Consider the following 23,565-nt stretch of genomic DNA (forward strand, 5'->3'; position numbering starts at 1 on the left):
GTTAAGTTCCTATTCTTGTAGTATAGTGACAGCTAACATTTATATTGTATCTCACAGTTTACTAAAAGCTATTACATACATTGTTTTAATTGGCCCTTATAATAACTCTGTGAGGCAAGTTAGTATTACTTTGCTACTTTTTACATTAGGAAAATGAGAATCGTCGAGAAAAATAGAATGACTTGCTTGAGCTAAACAGCAAAACTGGGACCCAGACTGTTAAGTCGAAGGCCTGTGTTCTTTCTGTCACATCAAGCAAACTTGAGACAGGTTTTTGCTTCTGGAAGAAGTGGTCTGGGCTATTTCTTTTCCTCTTTTATTCCATGCCCACATTTTGATCTCCTTCATCCCAGTAACTCTGGCCAGAATGGCCAGGTTATATGTCTTGGTCTCTGCCCTTTATGAATTGTGTTGTTCTCAACTGTTACGAAACACCTTATGCCCAACCTGAGAAAGGGTTATGGTAGAGGCTCAGGTTCTCCTATAAAGAAAACACCTCAACTTAATGTCCCAATATCACAGCCTAGTGATCACAGGGAAAATAATAATCAATGTCAGAGATGTGATAGACTGTAAACTATACATGCGATCAGCTATAAAAATTATAAAACTGTGACAGTGAAGAAAATTGCTAAATTTCTGGGAAAATAGAAAGTCAAAACAAAGCCAGACTATGATCCTGGTTTTTTTTTTTTGTTCTTTTTTTTTTGTTTTTACAACTTTATCGGAGTATAATTGCTTCACAATGGTGTGTTAGTTTCTGCTTTATAACAAAGTGAGTCAGTTATACATATACATCTGTTCCCATATCCCTTCCCTCTTGCATCTCCCTCCCTCCCACCCTCCCTATCCCACCCCTCCAGGTGGTCACAAAGCACCAATCTGATCTCCCTGTGCTATGTGGCTGCTTCCCACTAGCTATCTACCTTACGTTTGGTAGTGTATATATGTCCATGCCTCTGTCTTGCTTTGTCACAGCTTAGCCTTCCCCCTCCCCATATCCTCAAGTCCATTCTCAAGTAGGTCTGTTTTATGGAGAGACCAGCTTGAAGATTTCCTCCTTCCTCCAGCCAACTGCACCTGTGCCCCTTATATCAATTTCTTTTTATGCAGCATCTGTGTTTCCCCTTTTTGTGCCATCTCATTTTCTTGAGCACTTGGACTAAATTCACTTCCCGTTCCTAGCTTGTTCCTTGTAGGTAAAGAGTGGCATGTTTTAAATCCTCTATGCCTTAAGAGTAAAAGCTAAGGCATGGAGTTCTGGGTTTAATACACTTTTAAACCTGCCATGTGACCTTGGCATTTTGCATTTTTTCCTAATAAAATGAGGATATAGGTGCTTACTCCACTTGATTTGAAAGCTTGTTGTGAATAGTTAATGAGACAGTGTAACTAAAATTCTTAAGGCAGGATGTGAATGTGCCCTGGTTCTAACACTAACTTTTTATGTGATTTTAGGCAAGTCACTGAACCTCTCTGGGCTTTATCATTTTTTATATATATAAAAAATAAGGGGCTTAAACTAGATGATTTTGAAAGTCTTTTCAAATTCAATTCAGTTGAATTCAGATGAATGTATTGAATATTTACAGTGTCATGAGGTTTAAATAAGGTTGTAGTCCTTGGTCTTGAAGAACATATAATCTAGGGAATGGAGACATGTAAACAAATACTGTTGGGTGATATAGTAAGTGTCTTATGATGTAGCCCTCCAGTTTTGATTCTGTTATTGCTAAATTCTTCTCCTCTTGGTCTCATTAATATTAGAGTTTATTTCTTGTCAGAGGAAAGGAATTTATCAGACCTCTAGATAAGTAGTTTCATATTAAGGAATGGAGTTTGCTTGGTTTTTAGCAGAACATTACTACTAATTGATAATATATGTGAGTGGTTAGCATATCTGAGATACCTTATAACACTCAGGATAGATTTCTTTAAATCAAAATAACCAATTGAAATTCCCATAATGACAAACTATTGAAAAACCTTTGGTCTAGAACATTACAGAAAACCTTGTGGATATTCCTAGTTAAGATTTCTGTTCCTGGGACTTCCCTGGTGGGCCAGCAGTTAAGACCCTGCACTCCCAATTCAGGGGGCCCAGGTTTGATCCCTAGTCAGGCAACTAGATCCTGCATCCCACATGCCACAACCAAAGATCCCACATGCCACAACTAAAAAAAAAAAAAAAAAAAAAAAAAGATCCACAACAAAGATCCCGTGTGCTGCAACTAAAGACCCAGCACAGCCAAATAAATAAATAAATATTTTTTTAAAACCCAAAAGATTTCTCTTGAAAGACATTAAATTTGATTGGGAGAAGAGTCAGCTAGTAGAAGATTGGTCTAGAGATTTGGTCCTAACCCACCCCCCTCTTTCTTAAAATGAATCTGATTCTAACTCTTTGTTGCTGAAGTTGCCGCTGAGTTTTTCTTCAGTAAGTGGAAGGAAAACTTGGATATTTAATACCTTATCAAAGTAGTGTTGATAACCAAAACCTTTCTATTGCTCCTATGTCTGTTCAAGCAAAAGTTGTTATAAAACCAGAGAAACAATCTAACTATCCTACATATCGGTAAACTAAGATGTGACTGGTCAGCCTCATTCTCAGATTCCTGCCAGAATGGATTTCTGACATCCTGGAAGTTTTGTGGTGAGCAGTTCCCCAGTAATGTGTATAATCTTTCATAAAATTGTTTTTTAATCATCAAATCATATATTTTTAAAGATTGCTAAACTCTACTTTTCTAAGGTGTTCTTAGGAGACTTAAAATGATGGCTGCAGGATAAAACACTAGAGAACTGAAACAAAGAACTATTTCCGGAGGGTTCCCAAGCCAAACTGTAATCTTTCCCCTCACTCATGCATGCCCCAAAAGTGCCAAGATGGCATTCTATCCCCAGATTAAAAGTTTCTTCTCTGGATGATTTGGTGTGATATCTGTTATTTTACCCAAATTCAGCTTGTTATCACATTTTTGGATATTAATTCCAAGAATTTAAACAAAAAGTGTCTGTGTGAATCAGTTACTGGTGTGATGATAATCTTTTTCTCTTGTTATTCTCTGAAAATGGATTCCGATTTCTGGTAAATGGACTCTTTTGGAGGATTCTGATTTAACCTCTGACACCTTGGTTCAGCTAAGTAAACTAGAAAGTGAGTTATTTTTAAAACTAGCTTGTAACCCATACCTGTCTCATCAGATACTGTCTTCCATGTATAGTCTATTTCAGCTACTTAGAAGGGAGAAAAAATATGTGTTGGACTTAGAGGGACCTTTTTTTGTTTTGTTTTAATAAAAAATATGTTGATCAGATGTTTAGCCAGGGAACAACGAATAATAATAATATTAATACTTCTAAGCTCTATTGAGTACTTACTGTGTGCTAGGTGTCGTGACAAACACATTTATGTTGTATCTTATTTGATCTTTACAGCAAATGCCTCTCTTTCACAGAGGAGAAAACTGAAGCTTAAAGAGATTACAGGCCTCTCTTAGGGTCAAACCACAGTGAGGGGTGGGACAGGACGAGAGCCCAGATTCAGGTTTATTCATTTGTGGTGCAGCTGATTTCTACTTTGTCATACCTGTTGTAGTTGTTTTATGTTTGAAAAGTTTGTGATTATTGCAGGGATTGCAAACTCAAAGGACTACAGGGCCAGGCAGGTAACAGAGATGTAGATGCAATACAGTAAGGAGTGATGTTCAGGACTCATGAATGCTTTTCTGAGCCAAAGTCATTCAAACGTTCAAATGTGGATTTGTTTAAAAGAAGGGCAAAGGAATCTGTGGGTCCTTCATCCCCAGAAGGTCACCCTCCTTGGTGGGGAGGGGTCGTTTATAGATTTTTCTCATATTAACCCAATAATCATTTGTATACCACTTACATAACGTAGGGGTGTGTGTGTGTGTGTGTGTGTGTGTGTGTGTGTGTGTGTGTGTGTGTGGGCACAGTGTGGTATGCTGGGAAATAGTTGGGCTTTGGAGGTTTTAGTCCTGGTTTGAATATAGGAACTGCTGTGTGATTTTGAACAAGTTGTTTAACTTCTCTGAACCGTGTTTCCTTCATCAGTCAAAGATAATAATTACCCAGAGGGGTTGTTGAAAGGTTTAGGAGTAATATACATGGAGTTCTCAGGATTGTGCCTGGCACATAGTGAATACACAGTAAGCAGCAGCTGTTGTTTTTATTAATATATTTGTTTTTATTGCTAGACTGTTCTTCTCAGGCAGCTGTTAAGTCACGTATATCCTCATCACTTAGCACAGACTTGACATTGTACATTACCTTTGCCAATTTGGTCATGCATAACTCTTAAATTCTTTTCAGTAAGTAATGATAGCCATCAAAATACTTGAGATGAATAAGAATGAGCTATTTCCCCACAACCTTTCTTCCTCGTTATAGTGAAAGTAAGTCTCACGTAAAATTTTGCTACATATGAAGACATTTATTAAATAAACACATAAGCATAGAACCATTCATACTCTAGGCTTGGGGAAGGCTCATCTCTATGTCTTTCAGATACTAGAACATCACCTTCCTGGAAAGGTTCACTTGAGGCAGATAGGACAGTAATCCAAAGCAAGATCCATTTATCCTCATAATGAGCATCAGATAGCTAGAAATTTTCTGCTCCAAAGACAAGACAAAGGATCACTTAGGCTCAAGACTTGGACCATATCCCTTCAGGGTCTTCCTGGATTCTTATATTCTGTTCAGGCAAAGAAGAGTATGAGTGTAAAAATATTCAGCTAATTTACTTATCTTAAATACCATTAATTTTGTCAATGAATCTATTTCTAGCACCCATAATGCTAATTATCAAACCTCTGCACCAGTCAAAACTCATTTCTGACATTCATTTATGGTAATTAGAAAGTCTCCAGTGTTACTAGAGACACCAGTAGCTTAAGTGTTTGTGGTAGACCCCTCTGGCTTGTGAGCTTTGCTTCTGATTGGAATGGCTGTTTTGAGCACAAATGCAGACTCTAGAGCAGCGATTCTCAACTAGTATGATTTTGCCCCCAAGGAGACATTTGGCAATGTCTGGAGACATTTTGGTTGTTACAACTAGGGGGAGGGTGCTATTGACACCCTCTAGTGTGTAGAGTCCAGGGATGCTGCTAAACTTCCAACAGTGCCCAGGACAGCTCCCCATATCAAAGAATCATCTGGCCCCAAATGTCATTAATGAGGAGGCTGTGAAACTCTGCTCTAGAGTGTAGCTTAAGCTGATTCACATGCTTTCATCATATGACCTTGTCTATGATGATGTATTTTAAAGTTAAATTACAGACTTTATAACACTTAACATATAAACTTAGCAGCAAAGACTTGAATGAATTTAGTAATTCATTTTAATACTACATGTGGAAGGCATGAATTTAGAATCTAGTTATTTACTATCTATGGTAGACCCAATAAATAACATAGCCTATAAAAACTTAAAAAAAAATGGTAGGTTCTGGTCTTGTTCACCTGGAATGTAGGGATGGACTTCCATTGCCCAAGTAGTGCTCCTGTAAATTGGCATCTTAATGGACACTCTGCTACTGAGTTATTAGGCTTTTTAATTTACTTCAGTACAGCAAACATGCTGTGAGCCAGAGACTATGGGAAGGGTGCAGCAAACAATAAAATAGTCTCTGACCTGGAGGAGTTTATAGAACTGTAGAAATCTGGCACAACATGTCTTCAACAAAGCCACTTGCAATTATAATGTCCCTACAGCCTATGATTGTAGAGATGCCCATAGTTTTAGTTTCACTTCTTATGAAACCAGGAAGCTCCATTTATTGCCTTTTGTATTATTTCCATGTTGTCTGAGCCATATAGTCCTCTATATGTCTTGCCAGAGTACTACCAGATAGTAGTGGTATAACTATGTTATTTTATCTAAAAAAAGCAGAAATGATTAAAATTCACAGGTGTTCAAGAGAAACAGACTCTTTGAAAAAGCAGATGTTTTAAAGGAAGATTTATAGAAAGAAAAAACTCAACAGTTTCACTTTTTTTTGTGAACATGTCATGCTCACCTCTCAAATTCTGGAACCAAGGAAATGATCAGGAGCATCACTGGCACTGTTGGGGTCTCCAGCCTCTCTTTTTGCCTTTGGGTGGATCATCAGCATGCCTTAATTGATCACACTTAATAATGTGTCAGCATTTGCTAAGGAATGCTCTTAGAACACCTGCCAACTGCCCATCTATTCATCATTTCCCCTCATTGGAGATGGCACTCAAGGCTGTGTGGGTGGCTACATAATTGCTGACATGTCTGCATATAAGAATGTGGCCTGAAACATTCTAAAGTTAGAAACTATTCAGATCAGACCTCATGGTTGTTGTTTTTGGACAGTGATAACTGTGGCATTCTCCAGGGTTTGTAAAATGAGCTTTGACATTGCCAGCCATAGGTTCCAGCTTTAATAGCGATCTGTTCAATGAGCAGCGGTGGTCCGGAGAGCATTCATTCTTCTGTTTACAACTTGAGTCCATTAATTATTATTTTTCAAATCGGGGTTTCACTTGGCTGTAAGTAGATAATTTTATGGAAAGCGGTAAAAATTTGGTCACCTGGTGTTAGGGGGCAGTGGTAAGAACAGTAATCAGGTTTGAGACCAGTTGTATTTTTGGCACTATATTAGCCAAGCACTGGAGTTAGTTTCCCTTCAGCTGGTTAAGTTACATGTCTATTTGGTGAATAAACTTTGCAGAAATAGCAAAATTTGTCTCTCTGTCACTTATAAATGATTTATTGTCTTTTTCATTTAACGTTTTTATGTATCAATGGTATATATTTTAAAAGTCCCAGCCAAAGTCTATATTCCAGCACTGCCTACCTTTTATATTCTTCTGGGCAGAACATTAAAAAAGAAAAAAAAAGTGTTCTACAGTATATAGTATAAAGAAATTTCTCAGGAGTAATTTGTTTTTCTAAAACCAGTTTTATATGAATTCTCAAGGCGTTTGGCAAGTGTAGATTGGTGTCAAGGAAAATTATAATCCTAGACCAGAAAAACCATCAGGGCTTCAAAGAGTCACAAAGATCATACCTTGCTGTTGCAAAGCATCAGGTGATTTAGGCAATTAGCAGGTCTCTTTTTATGAAGATAAATAGCTGTGCAACTGAAGTTTTTTACTGAATGGGTACACTTTCTCAGTTGTTTTAATAGCTACCCCAAATGGTAGCATGGTTAAAAATGTATGCTAATCCTGGGTTTGGTTTAGAAGTTTCAGCTAAATGCATGTTATAGGGGTACCTTAGGTTTTTTACTTCATGTGAGGTACAATAGAATGTAATCCAGTCCCCTATCCTATTTATACAAAATAACATAGTAGCAAGTAGCTAAGAATTAGATTCTTGCTATGCCTCTGAAGTAAAAACCCAAAGTTCTCTTTTATCTAGCTAAAGGTTCAGCACATAGATAATGAAACACTTCTTATATGCTCATCTGGCATTTAAATCATCTCTATGCCCTTTCTCTTTTCATTTTGAACCTTATTTCACTGTTTTTTGGTAAAAGAATAATTCTCTTGGATACAAATTGGATCTTTTCAGCCAAAGTAAAAGTTTAGACCTGGTAAACTTTTTCTTCTTCCTTATTGCAAGGCCTTTGCCATGTTGGAGTCCGCAGCAAATGCCATGACAAATAACATGGTTGAGTAGGAAGCATGTCCTATTTCTTGCCTGCTTCCAAGTCTCCCCCAGATTTAAAGTGTCTTTCTAACCAAAGGGCAGCCATGTGAAGAATAAATTAATTTCAGCAGACATTAGAGCTGTCTGTAGCTTGGCGTTAGACAGCTGTGGCTAAAGGTGAATTGGAGAGATTTTTTTAAAAAGTACATGACAGATATATTGAGGTAGGTCTGTTGTTTCCATGTGACATCACTTGAGTTCCATTCAAATTGGGAGCCTGACAGTACCTGACTGTGTCCAGGATTTAAGAAGTAGTTTAGTATGGCTCCTAGTTGTGCTGGATTTTTAGGCAGACTGACTTTGAGGTTCATCAATTCAACCAGCATTATGGGACACCCACTGTGTACTGAGTACTGGAAAATTGAGGGCATGTTGGGTATAACTTCATAAACATTCACATCACCAAATTTTCTAGTATTTTCAGTGAGGTACAAAGGAAAATCAAACAATGTCTAGCTCCCTGATTAACAAGCCTCAGAGGATTTCTAGAGCACAAGTCATATCAGGCAGAGTTGTGTGTCTGTGCGTGTGTGTTTTAATAGAATTGCTAAAGAAGTCAAAAAGGGAATCCAGTACATGTAACTTACATAGCTTGTAGTAATATATTGAAACAGGGTCTCATGACATTTTACTTTGAAATTGGATTAAACTTGGCTACAGAATGAGCACTGTCCCATTGAGTGACCACACAGAGAGGGCCAGGGAACACTGCAGAGTTATCAGCTCTTCTGCATCGCCTTAGGAGGCGGTAGTTGGTAGTGTGCCTCAAGTACCAGGAGAAAGGTCTTCCTTTTTCAGTGTCATTGTGAGTCTAACAGAAAGAGTAGAATTTACCAGGTGTTACTAAACTGAAATAAGCCTTCAACTATAGGAAATATTAAGAAACAGTAACCAGGAGTGTTGTTTTACAGGTGAGAAAACTGAGTCTGAGAGAGATAAAGTAACTAGCCAGAGGTTGTACAGCTAGTAAGTAAGCATTACCAGCCTTCAGATTTAGATCTAATAGACTCCAAAGTCACATGATCATTCCATCATCTAGAATGTCATTAAGCCCCAGTTGCAATTTGATATAGCTATTAATATATCAAAATTGTTTCTTAAATAAAAGTGCCTTTATTTGTGTTAATTTATCTACCTTTTATGAATTATGCTTTCACAGTACTTTTAACTTCTCTCTCTTTTTTTTTTTTTTTTGTGGTACGCGGGCCTCTCACTGTTGTGGCCTCTCCCGTTGCGGAGCACAGGCTCCGGACGCTCAGGCTCAGCAGCCATGGCCCATGGGCCCAGCCGCTCCGTTGCATGTGGGATCCTCCCGGACCGAGGCACGAACCCGTGTCCCCTGCATCGGCAGGCGGACTCTCAACCACTGTGCCACCAGGGAAGCCCCTCTTATTATTTTTAACAGCTTTATTGAGATATAATTTACATGCATACAATTCGCCTGTTTAAAGTGGACAACTTAATGATTTTTAGCATATTCACAGGGTTATGCAACCATCACCACAATCTATTCAGAACATTTTCATCCTCCCTAAAAGAAATTCCACACCCATTAGCAGTCACTTTCCATTTCCTCCTGTCTACCACCCACCCCAGCCCTAAGTAATCACCACATGCTTACTATGTTTATAGATTTGCCCATTCTTGACATTTCATATAAATGGAATAATACAGCATGAATAATACAAGACAGTCACAAAAAAGACTTTTTGTGACTACCTTCTTTAACTTAGTGTAATATTTTTAAGATTTATCCATGTAATAGCATGTGTAAGTACTCCATTTCTTTTATGGCTGAAGAATATTCCATTATACGGATATGCCATGTTTAATTTATCCATTCATCAGTTAATGAACATTTGAGTTGTTTCTACTTTCGGGCTATTATAAATAATGCTTCCGTAAACATTTTTGAACAAGTTTTTTAGTGGATATATATTTTCATTTCTCTCGGGCATAAACCTAGAAGTGGAATTTCTGGCTTATATGTTAACTCAATGTTTAACTTTTTGAGGAACTGCCAGATTGTTTTCCAGAGTGACCATACCATATTTCCACTAGCAAGGTATGAGTGTTCCCATTTCTCCACATCCTTGCCAATACTTGGTATTGTTCATCTTTTTACTTCTCTAATTTAATTTTCATAATCCTATGAATTAGTCAAAGAAAAACATTCTTACTGGTATTGTATAGATAAAAGCTGCATTAAATGAGAAACTCAGTATGTGTACAAATAGAGGGGAAGAAGTGGATGGATAGATGGGGAAGGAGCATGGATAATTCAAAATAAATCATACAAAAGTAATTTAAAAGTTTTTGCATCTGACACAGCTATGAAGGTTGTTAGAGATCATATTTCCCACCCCTACATTTTAAAGGTGATGAAACTAGAGCCCTGAAAAGGGAAGTACATTGAACACTGACCTAAAGTTGTTTAGTAGGGAAGCCAGGACTAGAATCTCTGTCTTCTTGGCTCCCAGGCCATTGCCTGTTCCAGCACAGCCTATTGCATTCTGTCCTGGGGGATATATAAACTCATCCATATCATAGGAACTCCATTTTCCTAACTCGTTCATCCATGCTGACCTTTGGTTAAAATAAACCTATCTTAATTCGTATGAGGTATTGGAACATCAGCAAAGCTGAAACCTCCCATTGGGAAACTTTTGATAGAATTTGTTCCACATATTGCCTATGATGAAACTGATGTGCAGAGAGAAAATTAATGCAGGCAGTGTTACTTGGTGACGTTTCTTGGGTCAGATTGCTTGGGTGTGAATTCTGGCTCTGTCACTTACTAACTGCTTGACCCTTTCTGTAATTCTGTTTCCTTATTTTTTAAATGAGGGCAGTACTAATATCTACCTCATAGAATTGTTTTGAGAGTGAAATGAGAGAATCCCTGTAAGGACGTTAGCACAGTACCTGGCTCCTAGAAAGCCCTAAGACAATGTTAACAATTATTGTTATATACCATCAACTTGCTCAGACCATGGAAAACATTGTATTCTATGATTTATAGAAAATAAATCAATCATTCCTTTTAAAAAAGTAGCTTCACTAAAGGAGCAGGCCTAGGAAATAGCTGTTTTCTAGTCTTCATAATTTTGAGTTATATAGAACATAATTAAATTCCCTTTGTTAAGAGAAAAAAACTTACTGTGTTAACTTCCCATCCTTTACAAATTATGAACTAATTTCCTTTATGCTGTAACTTCGGGCAGAAACCAACCTGGAAATTTCAACCTGTGTTAAAAGCCCCAACAATGGGAAAACTTAACTAAAGCACATATACCTGTTATTGCTACAGTATATTAGTAGTGTTTTTCCTCAGTGTTTTTGTTTGATTATCAAGATAAAAATCCACTGGATTACTTTATGGAGCCAACTGTATACTGTTTGTGTATCAGTGAGAAGAAAGGGCACCCAGTGGGGAATCAGAAGACAGGATTAAAATCCCTGCCCTTCCCTGCCCTAGTTCATTACCACAGGCAGTATGCTCATCATTTGAGCATTAAGCTCATCAGAGCTCTAAGCTTCTGTTTCCTCATCTGGAAGTGGAAGCCAAGGTGATCAACGATTTTCATCTCAGAGGGTATCATGAGGACCAAGTGATAACCTGAGTATAACAGCACTAGCCCAGTGCCTGGTCCACAGTCAGGGCTCAGTAAATGACAGCTAAACAGCGATGTAGTGGGGTTCTGTATGCCATATATGAGATTGGGAGCCAGATTCAATGGTCAGTTTAGGTGAAGAAATTGGACATGTCTGTGTTCACATAGTATGATTCATGTCTACTTTGCTGTTGCTGCTGCTGCTTTCCTGTAACCAATTTTAGAGCCTATCTTGGCAGCTGGAAGTATTTGGGATTAATTTCACACTCACTTTATGAGTTGAGCGTTTTCCTGCAAGCAGCTCCCTGGGCCTCTGCCTCATTACTTTGGCATCAATTGATATGGCAGTTGGATAGAGATGTCCTTTGGGGTCTCCATTTTATTTGGAATCCTTCAATTTGAAAAAGCAAAACAAAGGCCATCAACACATTGTGCTTGAAATCGTTAGCATTTATTTTTTCCTAAACCTCTCCCTTTCTGTAGTTCTGTTGAACGCCAGGGAACACACATCTTGTACAGCCAGTGATGAGCACTGAAAAATCACTGTCCCTCAAACGTAAGCCCTAGCAGCTGGTTGGCCTCATTTCTCCATTCCAGGTGAGCTGCGAGATCCTTTAGGCCCTGGTCAGACAGATCTAAATCTTGATGGGTCTAGTTTTTCCATCCCTTTTTACTATGTTAATTCTGCTAAATTCATTTGGCTCTTGTGGAGAACAAAGTAAACTTGGCTACGTGTAAAACTAAATTGAGAACATGGAGATCTGTTTAGTATTTCACGCTGGCCAGTAGGTCAGGAAGATTTTCCTTGGGGGTAATTTACATAAGGAATTGTTTATCCCATTTCTTTCCAATTTCTGTGACCATTTGGGGATAGCAGACTCTTTCCACAATGGCACAGAAATATATCCAGCGAGACTGAAACTTAGAGAAACGATGCTTCTCCAGGATTGATGTATTTTGGGTCTTGCTCAGGAAAGGTCCTGTGGCTTGGGCTGCTGTCTCACTGAGAAGCCATTCTTCCACCACAGCTGTGTTTAGCAAGTTGGGTGGGTCCACGAACTGACATGCTGTTACACTTAGTAAGAATTTTCCCTTGATAGTGAGGAACGTGCATAAAAGCCTCACTAAGTCCCAGCAAATGCTCTAAATGTTTGCTGTGATCTGATGGCTACTTAGAGCACAGCCTCCATCAGATAACACCCATACTCAGAATAATACTCCGTGGCTCTCCAGTACCTGCACACTCTTCGCCTTGACATTTTGGTTCCTCTACAACAGTTGCCCAGATGACCTTTTTTTTTTTTTTTCCCCCCCCCGGTACGCAGGCCTCTCACTGTTGTGGCCTCTCCCGTTGCAGAGCACAGGCTCTGGACACGCAGGTTCAGCGGCCATGGCTCACGGGCCTAGCCGCTCCACGGCATGTGGGATCTTCCCGGACCGGGGCACGAACCCGCGTCCCCTGCATCGGCAGGCGGACTCTCAACCACTGCGCCACCAGGGAAACCCCAGATGACCTTTTTTGTCTCATCAAATGCTCTTCCCAAACTGGAATATTTGCTCCTTCCCGAACAAGCAGCCTCTACATTTGTGCTCTAATGCACTTGCTCAGGTTGTTTCCTTCACTTTTAAGGCCCCCTTACCCAATATCTGTTCTTGAGGACAAATTTCAGGTACCTCTTCTCAGTGGCATGCTGGTAAATATTTACCAACTGGCTGTTTGTGAGGAGCAGGGTGGGTGGGAAGCCTAACTTTGTAACATTTGTTGATTTGCATGTTGTAAATACTTCCACCATGGCTGATTTCAAGCTTCTAGCATGAGGTCAGTGAATGTGGAGTTGGGAAGAAATGGACAGTAGCTCACCATTGCAGAGTGTTGCCAACATACAGATGCAACAGGCATAAATAACCTCAAGGGCCTAGATAACAGTAAAATAATTAGGAAGTAATGCGTTTTGAGTATTTATTACTTTTGTTTTCATGTAACTTATTTTTTAAGTTTACATAATTTAATTTTTAGCAATGGCCATGTTTAACAACTGGCTCACAAAATTCCTGAAAAATGAATAATCAGTCCTTTCTCCTGAGCTGGTAGGAGATAGCTGAGCCTGGTCCAGTGGCCACCGCGGCTTCTTCCACCTTTTCCTTCCCAAGGCCCTCCACACTCACTAGTAGTTAGGCCCTTCTCTGAACCTATAAGGTGCTTCAGGTCTCATGCAGGCTTCAGAGTGAGAGACTCCAAGTCGAATCCTGGTTTCTCGTTTACTAGGTGATGGTCAAACTGGCTACTTAATTTGCAGTTCCCAATGCAAAATGAAAATGCAGCACCCTTGTTAAAAGGTAGAAGAAAGTGCTATTGAAATAGCTACTAAAATATAAAGTTCTTTCCTTTCTTCATTGGTATCTCTTTCACACCTTCTGGTGGTGCTTTTATTTCCTATTTAATGTTATTTCAAGTAAGGAAAAATTAAAATTTTAAATTGTTAGCATGAATTCTATGATTAATCTTTATATTGTGCAATGCCAGTTTTAAATGCAAATGTAAGAGCATTTAACTCTCTGAGTTAATGAGCATATCTCCTCTGATCATGTGCATGGTCCATTATCCTATAGACTTCACTTACAAAGCACAAATTCAAAAATAAAGTTATTAAGACTTTCAAGACAGAGACAACAGGGCCTTAAGCCAAGCATGGAGCACTTCTAAGCACAGACACAGTTGGCACACCCTATGTACAGTATTGGGCACATGCCGTACATCTGCTGAGCCTCAGAGGCCTCATCTATAAAACAGAGATCTTGCCAACTGAGTCTCAGTGGAGGCGTGAGGATTAAATGCACTGATACCTGTATGGCACAGAGCAGATTGCTTGGCATACAGTTCATGCTCAATTAATTGGAGGGTTTATTATTAACATAATGATCATAATGTTAGTGGTATTCTCCTCCTTAATAGTCTATAAGGGCCTTCCCTATATTGGCAGTGTTTGCCTCCTTGACCTATTTTCCTTTTTCCATTATAAACTCTTTGAAGATGGAGGTTATCTCTGTTGCCATTCAATTCCCTGTAGTGCTTCCTGCACATTCTTGCACATCCCTGGCACTCAGGAGGTGTTTATCATCTTGATTTTTGTATGATTTGGACTTACTGACAATAAGCATCTGTGTCATAATATGATGGCCCCCACAGTGAGGCTTAATTGATAACATTCACAGGAAGAAAATGAAATTAAACTTAGATTTTTAACAGGAGTTAGTTGTAATCATGGTGAGGGTTGGGGAAGCAGATGATTCCAGGTGTTTTGGTTTAAGGAAAGTGACTTCTCCATCTCTTCGAGGGGACTTCTTGAAGTAATGGGGAAGGGATGAGTTCCAAGCCTCATTTGAGTAAAAGAGGCCCCAGGGATATTAACTCTGGCCAATAGTAATCTGCCCCTTAGCTAGCTTCTTTCACACTTACTTTCTGTGCTGCACAATAAGGACGTTATTACAGTAATGCTTCTTTCCACTAATCGGTTGTGTATGTATGTTTCCTGTCCAACAGATTATAAGATCCTCATGGGCTACAGGGTATCATGTACCTTTGAATGCAAATGAAAAGTAGCACAGTAGTAGGCACTCAGTAAGCAGTGTGCTTTATTGTTAATGCTTACCTAGGTCCCAATGCCCAGGGCTCCCTCTAGAGCTGAATGTGAATTGTGATTGCCTTTCATAACTCCTGCAAGTGGCAAGGAATCCTGGTTTGCCTGGGATTGTCAGGCAAGGGCCTTCAGGTGCTTTGTCTTTCTCTAACCTACATCTCTTTTCCAGTGTCTCCCAGATACTCTGAGGACTGTCCCCTTATAGCCCTTCTCCTACATGGAATTTGGGAGACCACACAGCTGCAGACTATACTTGTTTGACTGATGATTTTTTAATAGGCCCTTTGGGCCAGTGTCAGTAAGCCGTGAAATATCACCAAATGGATCATCTGCACTAGACTTCTGAAACTCATCTGAGCTCTAGTCCCTCAAGCTGGTGGGGACTTGTAGAAAGGAGCTTACATTGCCCCGGCTTTTGCTATTCTAGTTCTGGGGGCTGTCAGGTGCCTTGAGCCTCTGGGCCAATCAGTTCATTACTTTTAATGAGCACAAAATTCACCAAGACATTAAAATAAAATAAAACACCAATGGGCTGTCTTCAATGTTCTATCCAGTTGTTACTTTAGTTCTTTTTTCCACAGGATTATTCAAGAGGATGAAAAAAGAAAAAAGCCAATTCTACTCACTCCTACCAATTTTATCCTAAGTAGATTTGGCATTGTAAAGCTAACACGCCCTGAACATTTTTTTCTTTCAGGTCCCTGTGGGCTGGTGCCTGACATTTGTGTTAAAAATGACATTGCTTGATTGGTCAAATGTTTGAACATTATCTACCTTTTAAATATAGTAAAGAAATATTGGATATTCCAATACCATGTCAAAAGTAACAGTCAGAGGAAGACAGTTATTTTCTGAAAAGGGTATTATGAAGTTATTATTTGAAATTCCAAGGTAAATGCAGTTACTTTGATAAGAATTTTTTAAATTGATCAAGAATTTTTTAAATTGATCAATCTCTGTGATTAGTAATAATGACCATAATAACTGTATTAGAGGTTACTTATATTATCATATATTGTAGAAGGTGAATCGATGGTGAAGCAGACACTGAACAATGTCCCCATTAAGCTGATTTCGTGGATATTTTCATCTCTTGGCCATATGGATTTGGAATTACTTTGGGTATTTTTTTAAAAGAAGGAAGCGAACAGATGAATGATAACTCTTTTATTACTCAACATAGCTTGTGTTTGTGGAAGACAGAGTTCATGAAGTTGTTTTAAAGAAAAACAAGAGTGTGCCAAATGTAATTTGTTGAGGGCTCAAGAATTGTGAAATTATCCCTAACTGAAGTTTGTAATTTCTGCAGGTAATCGCTCTAGCAGATGCAGTAGAGGAAAACCAAGACAATCTGTTCCAGTCATTCACCAGGCTGAAAAGTGCCACCCATTTGGTGATTCTGCTGATTGGGCTGTGGCAGAAGCTTAGCGCCGACCAGATTGCTATCCTGGAAGCGGCATTTCTGCCACTGCAGCAGGACACTCAAGAATTGGTAAGGACCCACAGGCCTGCGGTGGTAACAGCCAGTGTTATTGAAAAAGGTTGTGGTTTTAGGAAGATATCACACGGCTATCATGTTTTCTAAGGTATCAAATGAAAGCTTGGTTTTGTTTTTTTTTTTTACCCAAATCCTGTTTTCCTTTTCTTCAAACCATAATAAAAATGTCAAGTAAAGGCCTTTTTTTTCCTAGAGCTATTTAAAAAATAGGTATATAGTCCATTTTTATGTGGTATCCAGTCTATTTTTTATATACTCTTCAATCACTTAGAAGCCAGGGAAACAGTCATTTGACCACCAAGGTGATGGCAGTAAACCTTCAGATTATCTAATCCTTTCCTTTTCCATGAGAGAAAACAGTTCAACCATTTTAATTTGCTCAACGTTCTTAAATTTAAGTGTCACTTCAAGGGTTAGAGAGAACTGAGGTAGCCTCGCTGAATGACAGGGATATTTTGTTACATTTATGTAATTCTTTATATGTAGTTTATAAACTCTTTTACTCTTGATCCTTTGAATAGGCAGTTTAGAATAAAAAGGGAAAAAATGGGGGTATGCATTTGGAGTTTTTGGTGAAGGATGATATAAATAAACATCTTAGATGCTTTGAATCATTGAGGTATGTGACTACCAGGTGCTGTTAATGCACGCTTTTATTTACAAAGAAATAATGTACTTCTTTGAAATCAGAGGCGCTTGAACTTATTTTTTTGTATTGGAGGAAACCGTTTCAACAAAAAAGTCATTTCAGATCCATTTTTAAACGCGGATGTGAAAACATTGTACTAAAGATAATAGTACTAAAACTGAAATTTTTGGGTGTTAACTAGGTACCATGTTTTCTTTTAAGTGTTTCACAAAGATTATCTCATTTAATCTTAAACAAGGACCTATAATATAGTTAAGGTATTGTTTTCATTCCTATTTTTCATATGGGAAAATTTAGGCTTTGAGAGTTAAGTACCTTTCTGAAGTTAGTGGGTGGTAGAGCCAGAATTTGGACCAGAGTCTGTCTGCTTCCAAAGACATGTTTTTAACCTGTATTAGCAACAAAGTCATGAACATGATTTTGAAAATCACAAGCTTTGTCAGTTGAATCTAATTTTCTACAGTTGGGTCAAAGGGTTGTCAGAATAAAAAAAAAATCAAGCTATATTGTATATCCTTAACAAAACAGTAAAAATAAATGAGAAAAATTTTAGAGTACACATTATTTTTAGATTGATAAAATAACAGCTAAAATCGACCTTTGAGAAGCTAGAAATGTACACTGTAATAATAGAAAATAAAGAATAGAATGGTTAAGATTATATATATATATTTTTTTAATTTAATTTTATTTATTTTTTTATACAGCAGGTTCTTATTAGTCATCAATTTTATACACATCAGTGTATACATGTCAATCCCAATCTCCCAATTCATCACACCACCACCTTCACCACCCACCGCTTCCCCCTTGGTGTCCATACATTTGTTCTCTACATCTGTGTCTCAATTTCTGCCCTGCAAACCGGTTCATCTGTACCATTTTTCTAGGTTCCACGTATATGCATTAATATACGATATTTGTTTTTCTCTTTCTGACTTACTTCACTCTGTATGACAGTCTCTAGATCCATCCACATCTCTACAAATGACCCAATTTCGTTCCTTTTTATGGCTGAGTAATATTCCATTGTATATATGTACCACATCTTCTTTATCCATTTGTCTGTCGATGGACACTTAGGTTGCTTCCATGACCTGACTATTGTAAATAGTGCTGCAATGAACATTGGGGTGCATGTGTCTTTTTGAATTATGGTTTTCTCAGGGTATATGCCCAGTAGTGGGATTGCTAGATCATATGGTAATTCTATTTTTAGTTTTTTAAAGAACCTCCATACTGTTCTCCATGGTGGCTGTATCAATTTACATTCCCACCAACAGTGCAAGAGGGTTCCCTTTTCTCCACACCCTCTCCAGCATTTGTTGTTTGTAGATTTTCTGATGATACCCATTCTAACTGGTGTGAGGTGATACCTCACTGTAGTTTTGGTTTGCGTTTCTCTAATAATTAGTGATGTTGAGCAGCTTTTCATGTGCTTTTTGGCCATCTGTATAAGATTATATTAATAAGAATATTAACTATCAATATCACTACGAACTCAGATTTAGTAGTCAAAAAGACTGGGTGGCTTGAGGTGCTGGTTCCAGCAAAGTCCTTCTGGTCAAGCTTCTTAGCTGATCTAAATCTCTGCTTCTGTAGCTCTAAAATGGAAACAATTATGTTAGCTGTCCAATAAATTGTAATAAGAATTAAATGAGGTAATTGGATAGAGTGCTAATCATCATTAGTAGTGGTTTGTCTACTTTATGTGTATTATTTATAGTCCTCACTAAAGCCATGCAAGGTAGATATTACTACCTTTTCATGGTGATTTGTCTCCTCGACTACACTTGAGGGCAGGAATTATATCATACTCATTTTTATATTCTCAGTGCCTGGCACAATGCCTGACCATAGCGCAGTTGATATTTGTTGGGGTGAATAAATGGAGATAAGGGTGGAAGCTAACAAGAGGTGACTTGGCAGAACAGATGCAGTGGATCGAGTCTGGAGCGTGAGAAAGCAGGGCAGGGCCAGCTGTATAATTTACGAGGTTGAGTGCAAAATGAAAATGCAGATCCCTTGTTCAAAAAAGTAGGAAAAAATGTTAAAGTGCTGTTAAAACAAGTACTAAACACATAGCTTTTTAGTTTCTGTAGTCTCTCTCTCATTGTGGTATTTTTGTTTGCTATTTATTTATGTAGTTCTAAATAAAGAAAAATTTAAAGAATTGCCCCAATTATACAATATATACAATACATATACAATATATGCAACTTGTATTTTGTAGCTCATATACATTTTGTTCTTGTGGAACTGCAGAATTGCTGCACAAAACTTAACTGTCTTTATTTCACTTCTTAACCAGTGCACATCTACCAACACTCTCTACCTTCAGCTTCCTGCTAAGTAAGGAAGGACTGAAGGGAAAGGAGCTCTGTGTCACTCCATTGCCCTTTCTTTCTGTGTTATCATTTTCAGTGTAAGTGGTTGGTTAATACAGGGAAGTAACAGGAGTGTAGTGGGTTTCCTTAGTCATTCCTGTTTCTTTGAATCTATTGCCTTCTTTCTTAATTCAAAACAAGTTCTGGTTCAAATGAAAAGCCTCTCAGGGCTGTCAGTTCCTTCACTTAATCAGTCTAGACAGAATAGGCCTTCCTCCTGCTTATTTTGAGTCTCTGTGAACTCCCACTCATCCTGGGGCCACGGGAATTCTGAGCTATGGGGCTGTATGTGAATGGGGGGAAAGGAGGGAGGAGGCATGCATATTGCACATATTTTCCCCTCTCACACGTGCTTCATTGTCTTATCAGACTTCACTTACAAAACACAAATTCAAAGATTAAATTATTAAGAATTTCAAGATGATGACAACAAAGCATTAAACTGAGCACAGGGCCCTGTGCAATTACACAGCTTGCATGCTTCTGAAGCTGGCCCTGAAGCATGCCTAGACCCAAAGGAAGAATTTCCTAGAAATAAACATTCTCAAATGTAGGAATTGAGTCCCAAGAGAGACTGTGGTATTTCTGACTCCAGAGATCTTTAAAACAGCTTCATTTGCCAGGAGTATGTAAGTATGCTCATCCCTGTAGGCAGGTGAATGGACTTAGCATCTTCTCAAAGCTCCTTTCTACCCTGCCTCTGTATTCTCTACTGTCTTACCTCCCAAATCATGTAAGAAAAAATTACTTCAACTCTCTTCTGAATTTGATGAGATTAGAAGGTGTGTATATTTGTTATGTCTATCGAAGTCATTAATGAGACAGGACATTTGATAAAAACATAACTTGGATAAGAATGAATCAAAAAAGACATTTTAATACTGCTTGTTATGCTCTTCATCTTTAATTAGGTTGTGGTATTCACTTTGGACTTATACTATTGAGACAGCTTATATATCTTGAGAAAAAAAGGAATCCTTTTTCATTCTTTAAGACGTACGCATGCAGTATGTGGTTTTGACATGCTGGTTCACAATCCTCCACATTATGCCTTTAGACCTCACAAATAAATGTTATGTGATGGGTATCCCGCTGAGATGTGAAAATGAAATATGCAAACCTGAAATAACTTGGAAGGAGGGTGAGGCGGGGAAGAAAGGAGTCTCTGACCAGAATGTTGAAATATATCCCATATTGAAGTTATTATGATACCACAAAAATCTGAATGTAATTTAGACGGTTTGGTTGAGGGTGGATGGCAGAATACATTGTGAGAGGGAGAACTTTAGACATGTGGGCAACATTTTCAGAAGAGACTCTCAGTTCAAGGTCAGATGTCCCCACAGTATTGAGAGGTAAGAGAAAGTGCTCAGAAGATGTTTTATTTACGGTTCAAACAGCACTGCATAATGGTTTGTTGTGTTGTTATTTAGATGGCGTGTGTCACAAGACAGGCTAAATACCATAGTCAACTCTGGAATATTTTCTTCTTAATAGCCTCGGTTTCACAAAGCAAAAATGTTTAGAATTCACTATTGCTAAGGAAAGGTAGTGTTCTTCACACTATATTATCAGTATTAAAAAAAATACCATCCCATCTGGAACAGAATTCAACAGTGTTTTCTTTGATCTGTCTCTTTAGTAACACTTTTCCATTTTTGCCACTTCTCAGTACTTTTGGAGGGCAAATAAATGCTGGTGTTGCTGACTATTATATGTGATTTTTTAAGTTGCTGAAAGTTATATATACCAAATGTGTTTTTGTAGGGATACTCCCTATCACTTTAAGAAAAACGTTAAATGTTTTATTTGGCATCTCTAAAAAGAGGTCATAAACATAGTTCTATCGGTGGATTTGATAATATAGTATTATCCCTATTGTCTTCCTGTGATGCTGGAGAAGTTTTACCTAAAATAATGTTCTATCGGAGTACCTGTTAGGGAAACTCTAAAATGAATTTTCTTACTTTTCTGAGGATATTTCAGAGTATTTGGATCCTTAATGCAGAATTTAAATATGCCTCTACTGACCCTCTATCCACTTGAAGCTCTATGGAAAATACAGTCTCCTTAGACTTACCTAAGTAAGTCTACTAAGGTCAATGTATTACTGGTTTGAGCCTGAGAGAGTACTTAATTGTGATATTACACATCTCCCCCTCATTATGCTGTACAGAAGCCAAAAGCTGCAAAGCTACACATACCTCGGGATTGGCCTAAGAGGAAAAATCTTTTATCCAGTTCATTTATCATCCATTTTTTCATTCAATGAATATTTATTGAGCACGTGCTATGTTTCAGGCAGTGTTCTAGGCACTTAGCATACCTCAGTGAACCAAATAGACTTGGTACCCATCCTTTGGGGATTTACTTCAACATTACAAGCAAACATATTCTAGTCATATTCTGTTGTAAACATATTGGCTATCTAATATGGTAGCCACTTGTCATATGTAGCTATTTAAATTGATATTTAAGTGAATTAAAATGAGATAAAATTAAAATTTCAGTTTCTCAGCCACACTAGCTGTATTTCAACTGCTCAATAGCCGCATGTGGTGTGTGGCTACCACATTGGACAGTATAGATACAGAATATTTCCATCATTGCAGAAGTTTCTGTTGCATAGCACTATCAGTCATTAAGAGGGAAAGGGTTTTTTTCAGTTGAGTTAATAACTTAAGCACATTTTAACAAATTAGTGAAAGCAGGGTAGGATACTGACATTAAATGATGCCATGGTGTTTGCATTAGCAGCCCTTATTTCTGGTATTCTGGGATCAGCCTGGTCATTTTCACAATAACCATATATTCTCCCAGGAACAAGAAACTTCTCTAGGGAGATGTGTGCATCTGCATAAAGGAGAGGCAAGAATCTGGCACAAGGGCTGCTACTCCCCCTTCATATGGCCTTGGTAGACGTTATAATCTTCATAGACTCTTTCCTGTTGAGCTGACACCATGGCCTCAGAATCCTTTTGAATACAGCACTCTAGGTAGTTACTGTCCCTTGGAGTTGGTATGTGGATGAATCCTTTTTGCCCTTCCTGATTTCTATACAGATCCGCTTCTTATTTTCCCAGTAAACAGCTTAGATGACTAAGATTCTGTACCATGAAGTCCCGCAGATGGCAGGAAAACAAGGAGAAGCAGTGTTGGTATTTCCAAATGGCTGTCTCAAACTTCTTCTGCTCTAAATGTTCATGTGTTCCACCTGATTCCAGAGGAATCTCTAAAGAAAAGAGCAACAGTGCACGGTTTGGGGACCCGATTACGTACAATCTTAAGAGTTGGAAGGAATATTGGCACGTTGCATAGCATCTTGCCTTTTTCTTTTCTTTCAAAGTGCATTTAATATCTTTAGTAGCTGTTATCTGCTATTTGAAAAAAGAAAAGCTTTATTGTGTCCTTTAGGGGTTTAATAGTTACCTTCCCTAGTACTGAACTTTAAAATCCCCTGGGAAAGTTAAGATGGAAATTTACATCAGTGGGGGAAGGAGATTTGGACCTTCAGCCTTACTTTTTGATTGATTATTCCTTTTACAAACTGATACGGAAAGAGAAACTTATTTTTAACATTTTCAACGTGGTTCATGTGAGAAAACAGATGTTTATAATAGGAAATCCTATTGTGTGGAGGGACTTATCAAGACTCACTTAGAAGGCTTAAAGACTTCTACGTCACAGGTCAGATTTGATGCAAGGGCCATTGTGCCGCCTGTCTGGATTGAGTGATGACTGAGATGGCTAATCATTACTATTATTAATGACCTCTTCTTAAAAGGCAAACAAAAGGAGGAAGTCTGGTGTCAGTATCAAGCCTGCCTTTATGACTGCTAAAGTATCATCGCAATTATAACTGTCTATGGGAACATAGTGCAGAAAGTAAATATTTTGGTAATTCCCATGATCTTAGCCAGCAAGATAAACATGAAAGAATTAGTTTTATGTTCATAATGGCCGCATACTCTGTGTTGTTGCTAGTTAGGTGCAACTGGTGTTATGTAATGTAATACTTGACTAGAGTTTAATATAATGTATCTCCGAGCTTTTCTGATGACCTGCTTGCAGTTT

The 23,565-nt window shown here is 38.2% G+C and overlaps 1 protein-coding gene across 8 annotated transcripts in view; it reads left to right on the forward strand.

Annotated features, from left to right (window-relative positions):
• Positions 1–23,565, forward strand: part of BBS9 (Bardet-Biedl syndrome 9) — a 483,985-nt gene that overhangs the window by 364,196 nt on the left and 96,224 nt on the right. For all 8 annotated transcript variants that reach the window (XM_060108887.1, XM_060108894.1, XM_060108892.1 and 5 more), the window contains one exon: positions 16,267–16,449. In XM_060108887.1, the coding sequence (XP_059964870.1) occupies positions 16,267–16,449 (183 nt within the window). The remainder of the gene's footprint in view (positions 1–16,266; positions 16,450–23,565) is intronic.

This window comes from Mesoplodon densirostris, chromosome 9 (genome assembly GCF_025265405.1).
Source record: "Mesoplodon densirostris isolate mMesDen1 chromosome 9, mMesDen1 primary haplotype, whole genome shotgun sequence".
Classification (NCBI taxonomy): domain Eukaryota; kingdom Metazoa; phylum Chordata; class Mammalia; order Artiodactyla; family Ziphiidae; genus Mesoplodon; species Mesoplodon densirostris.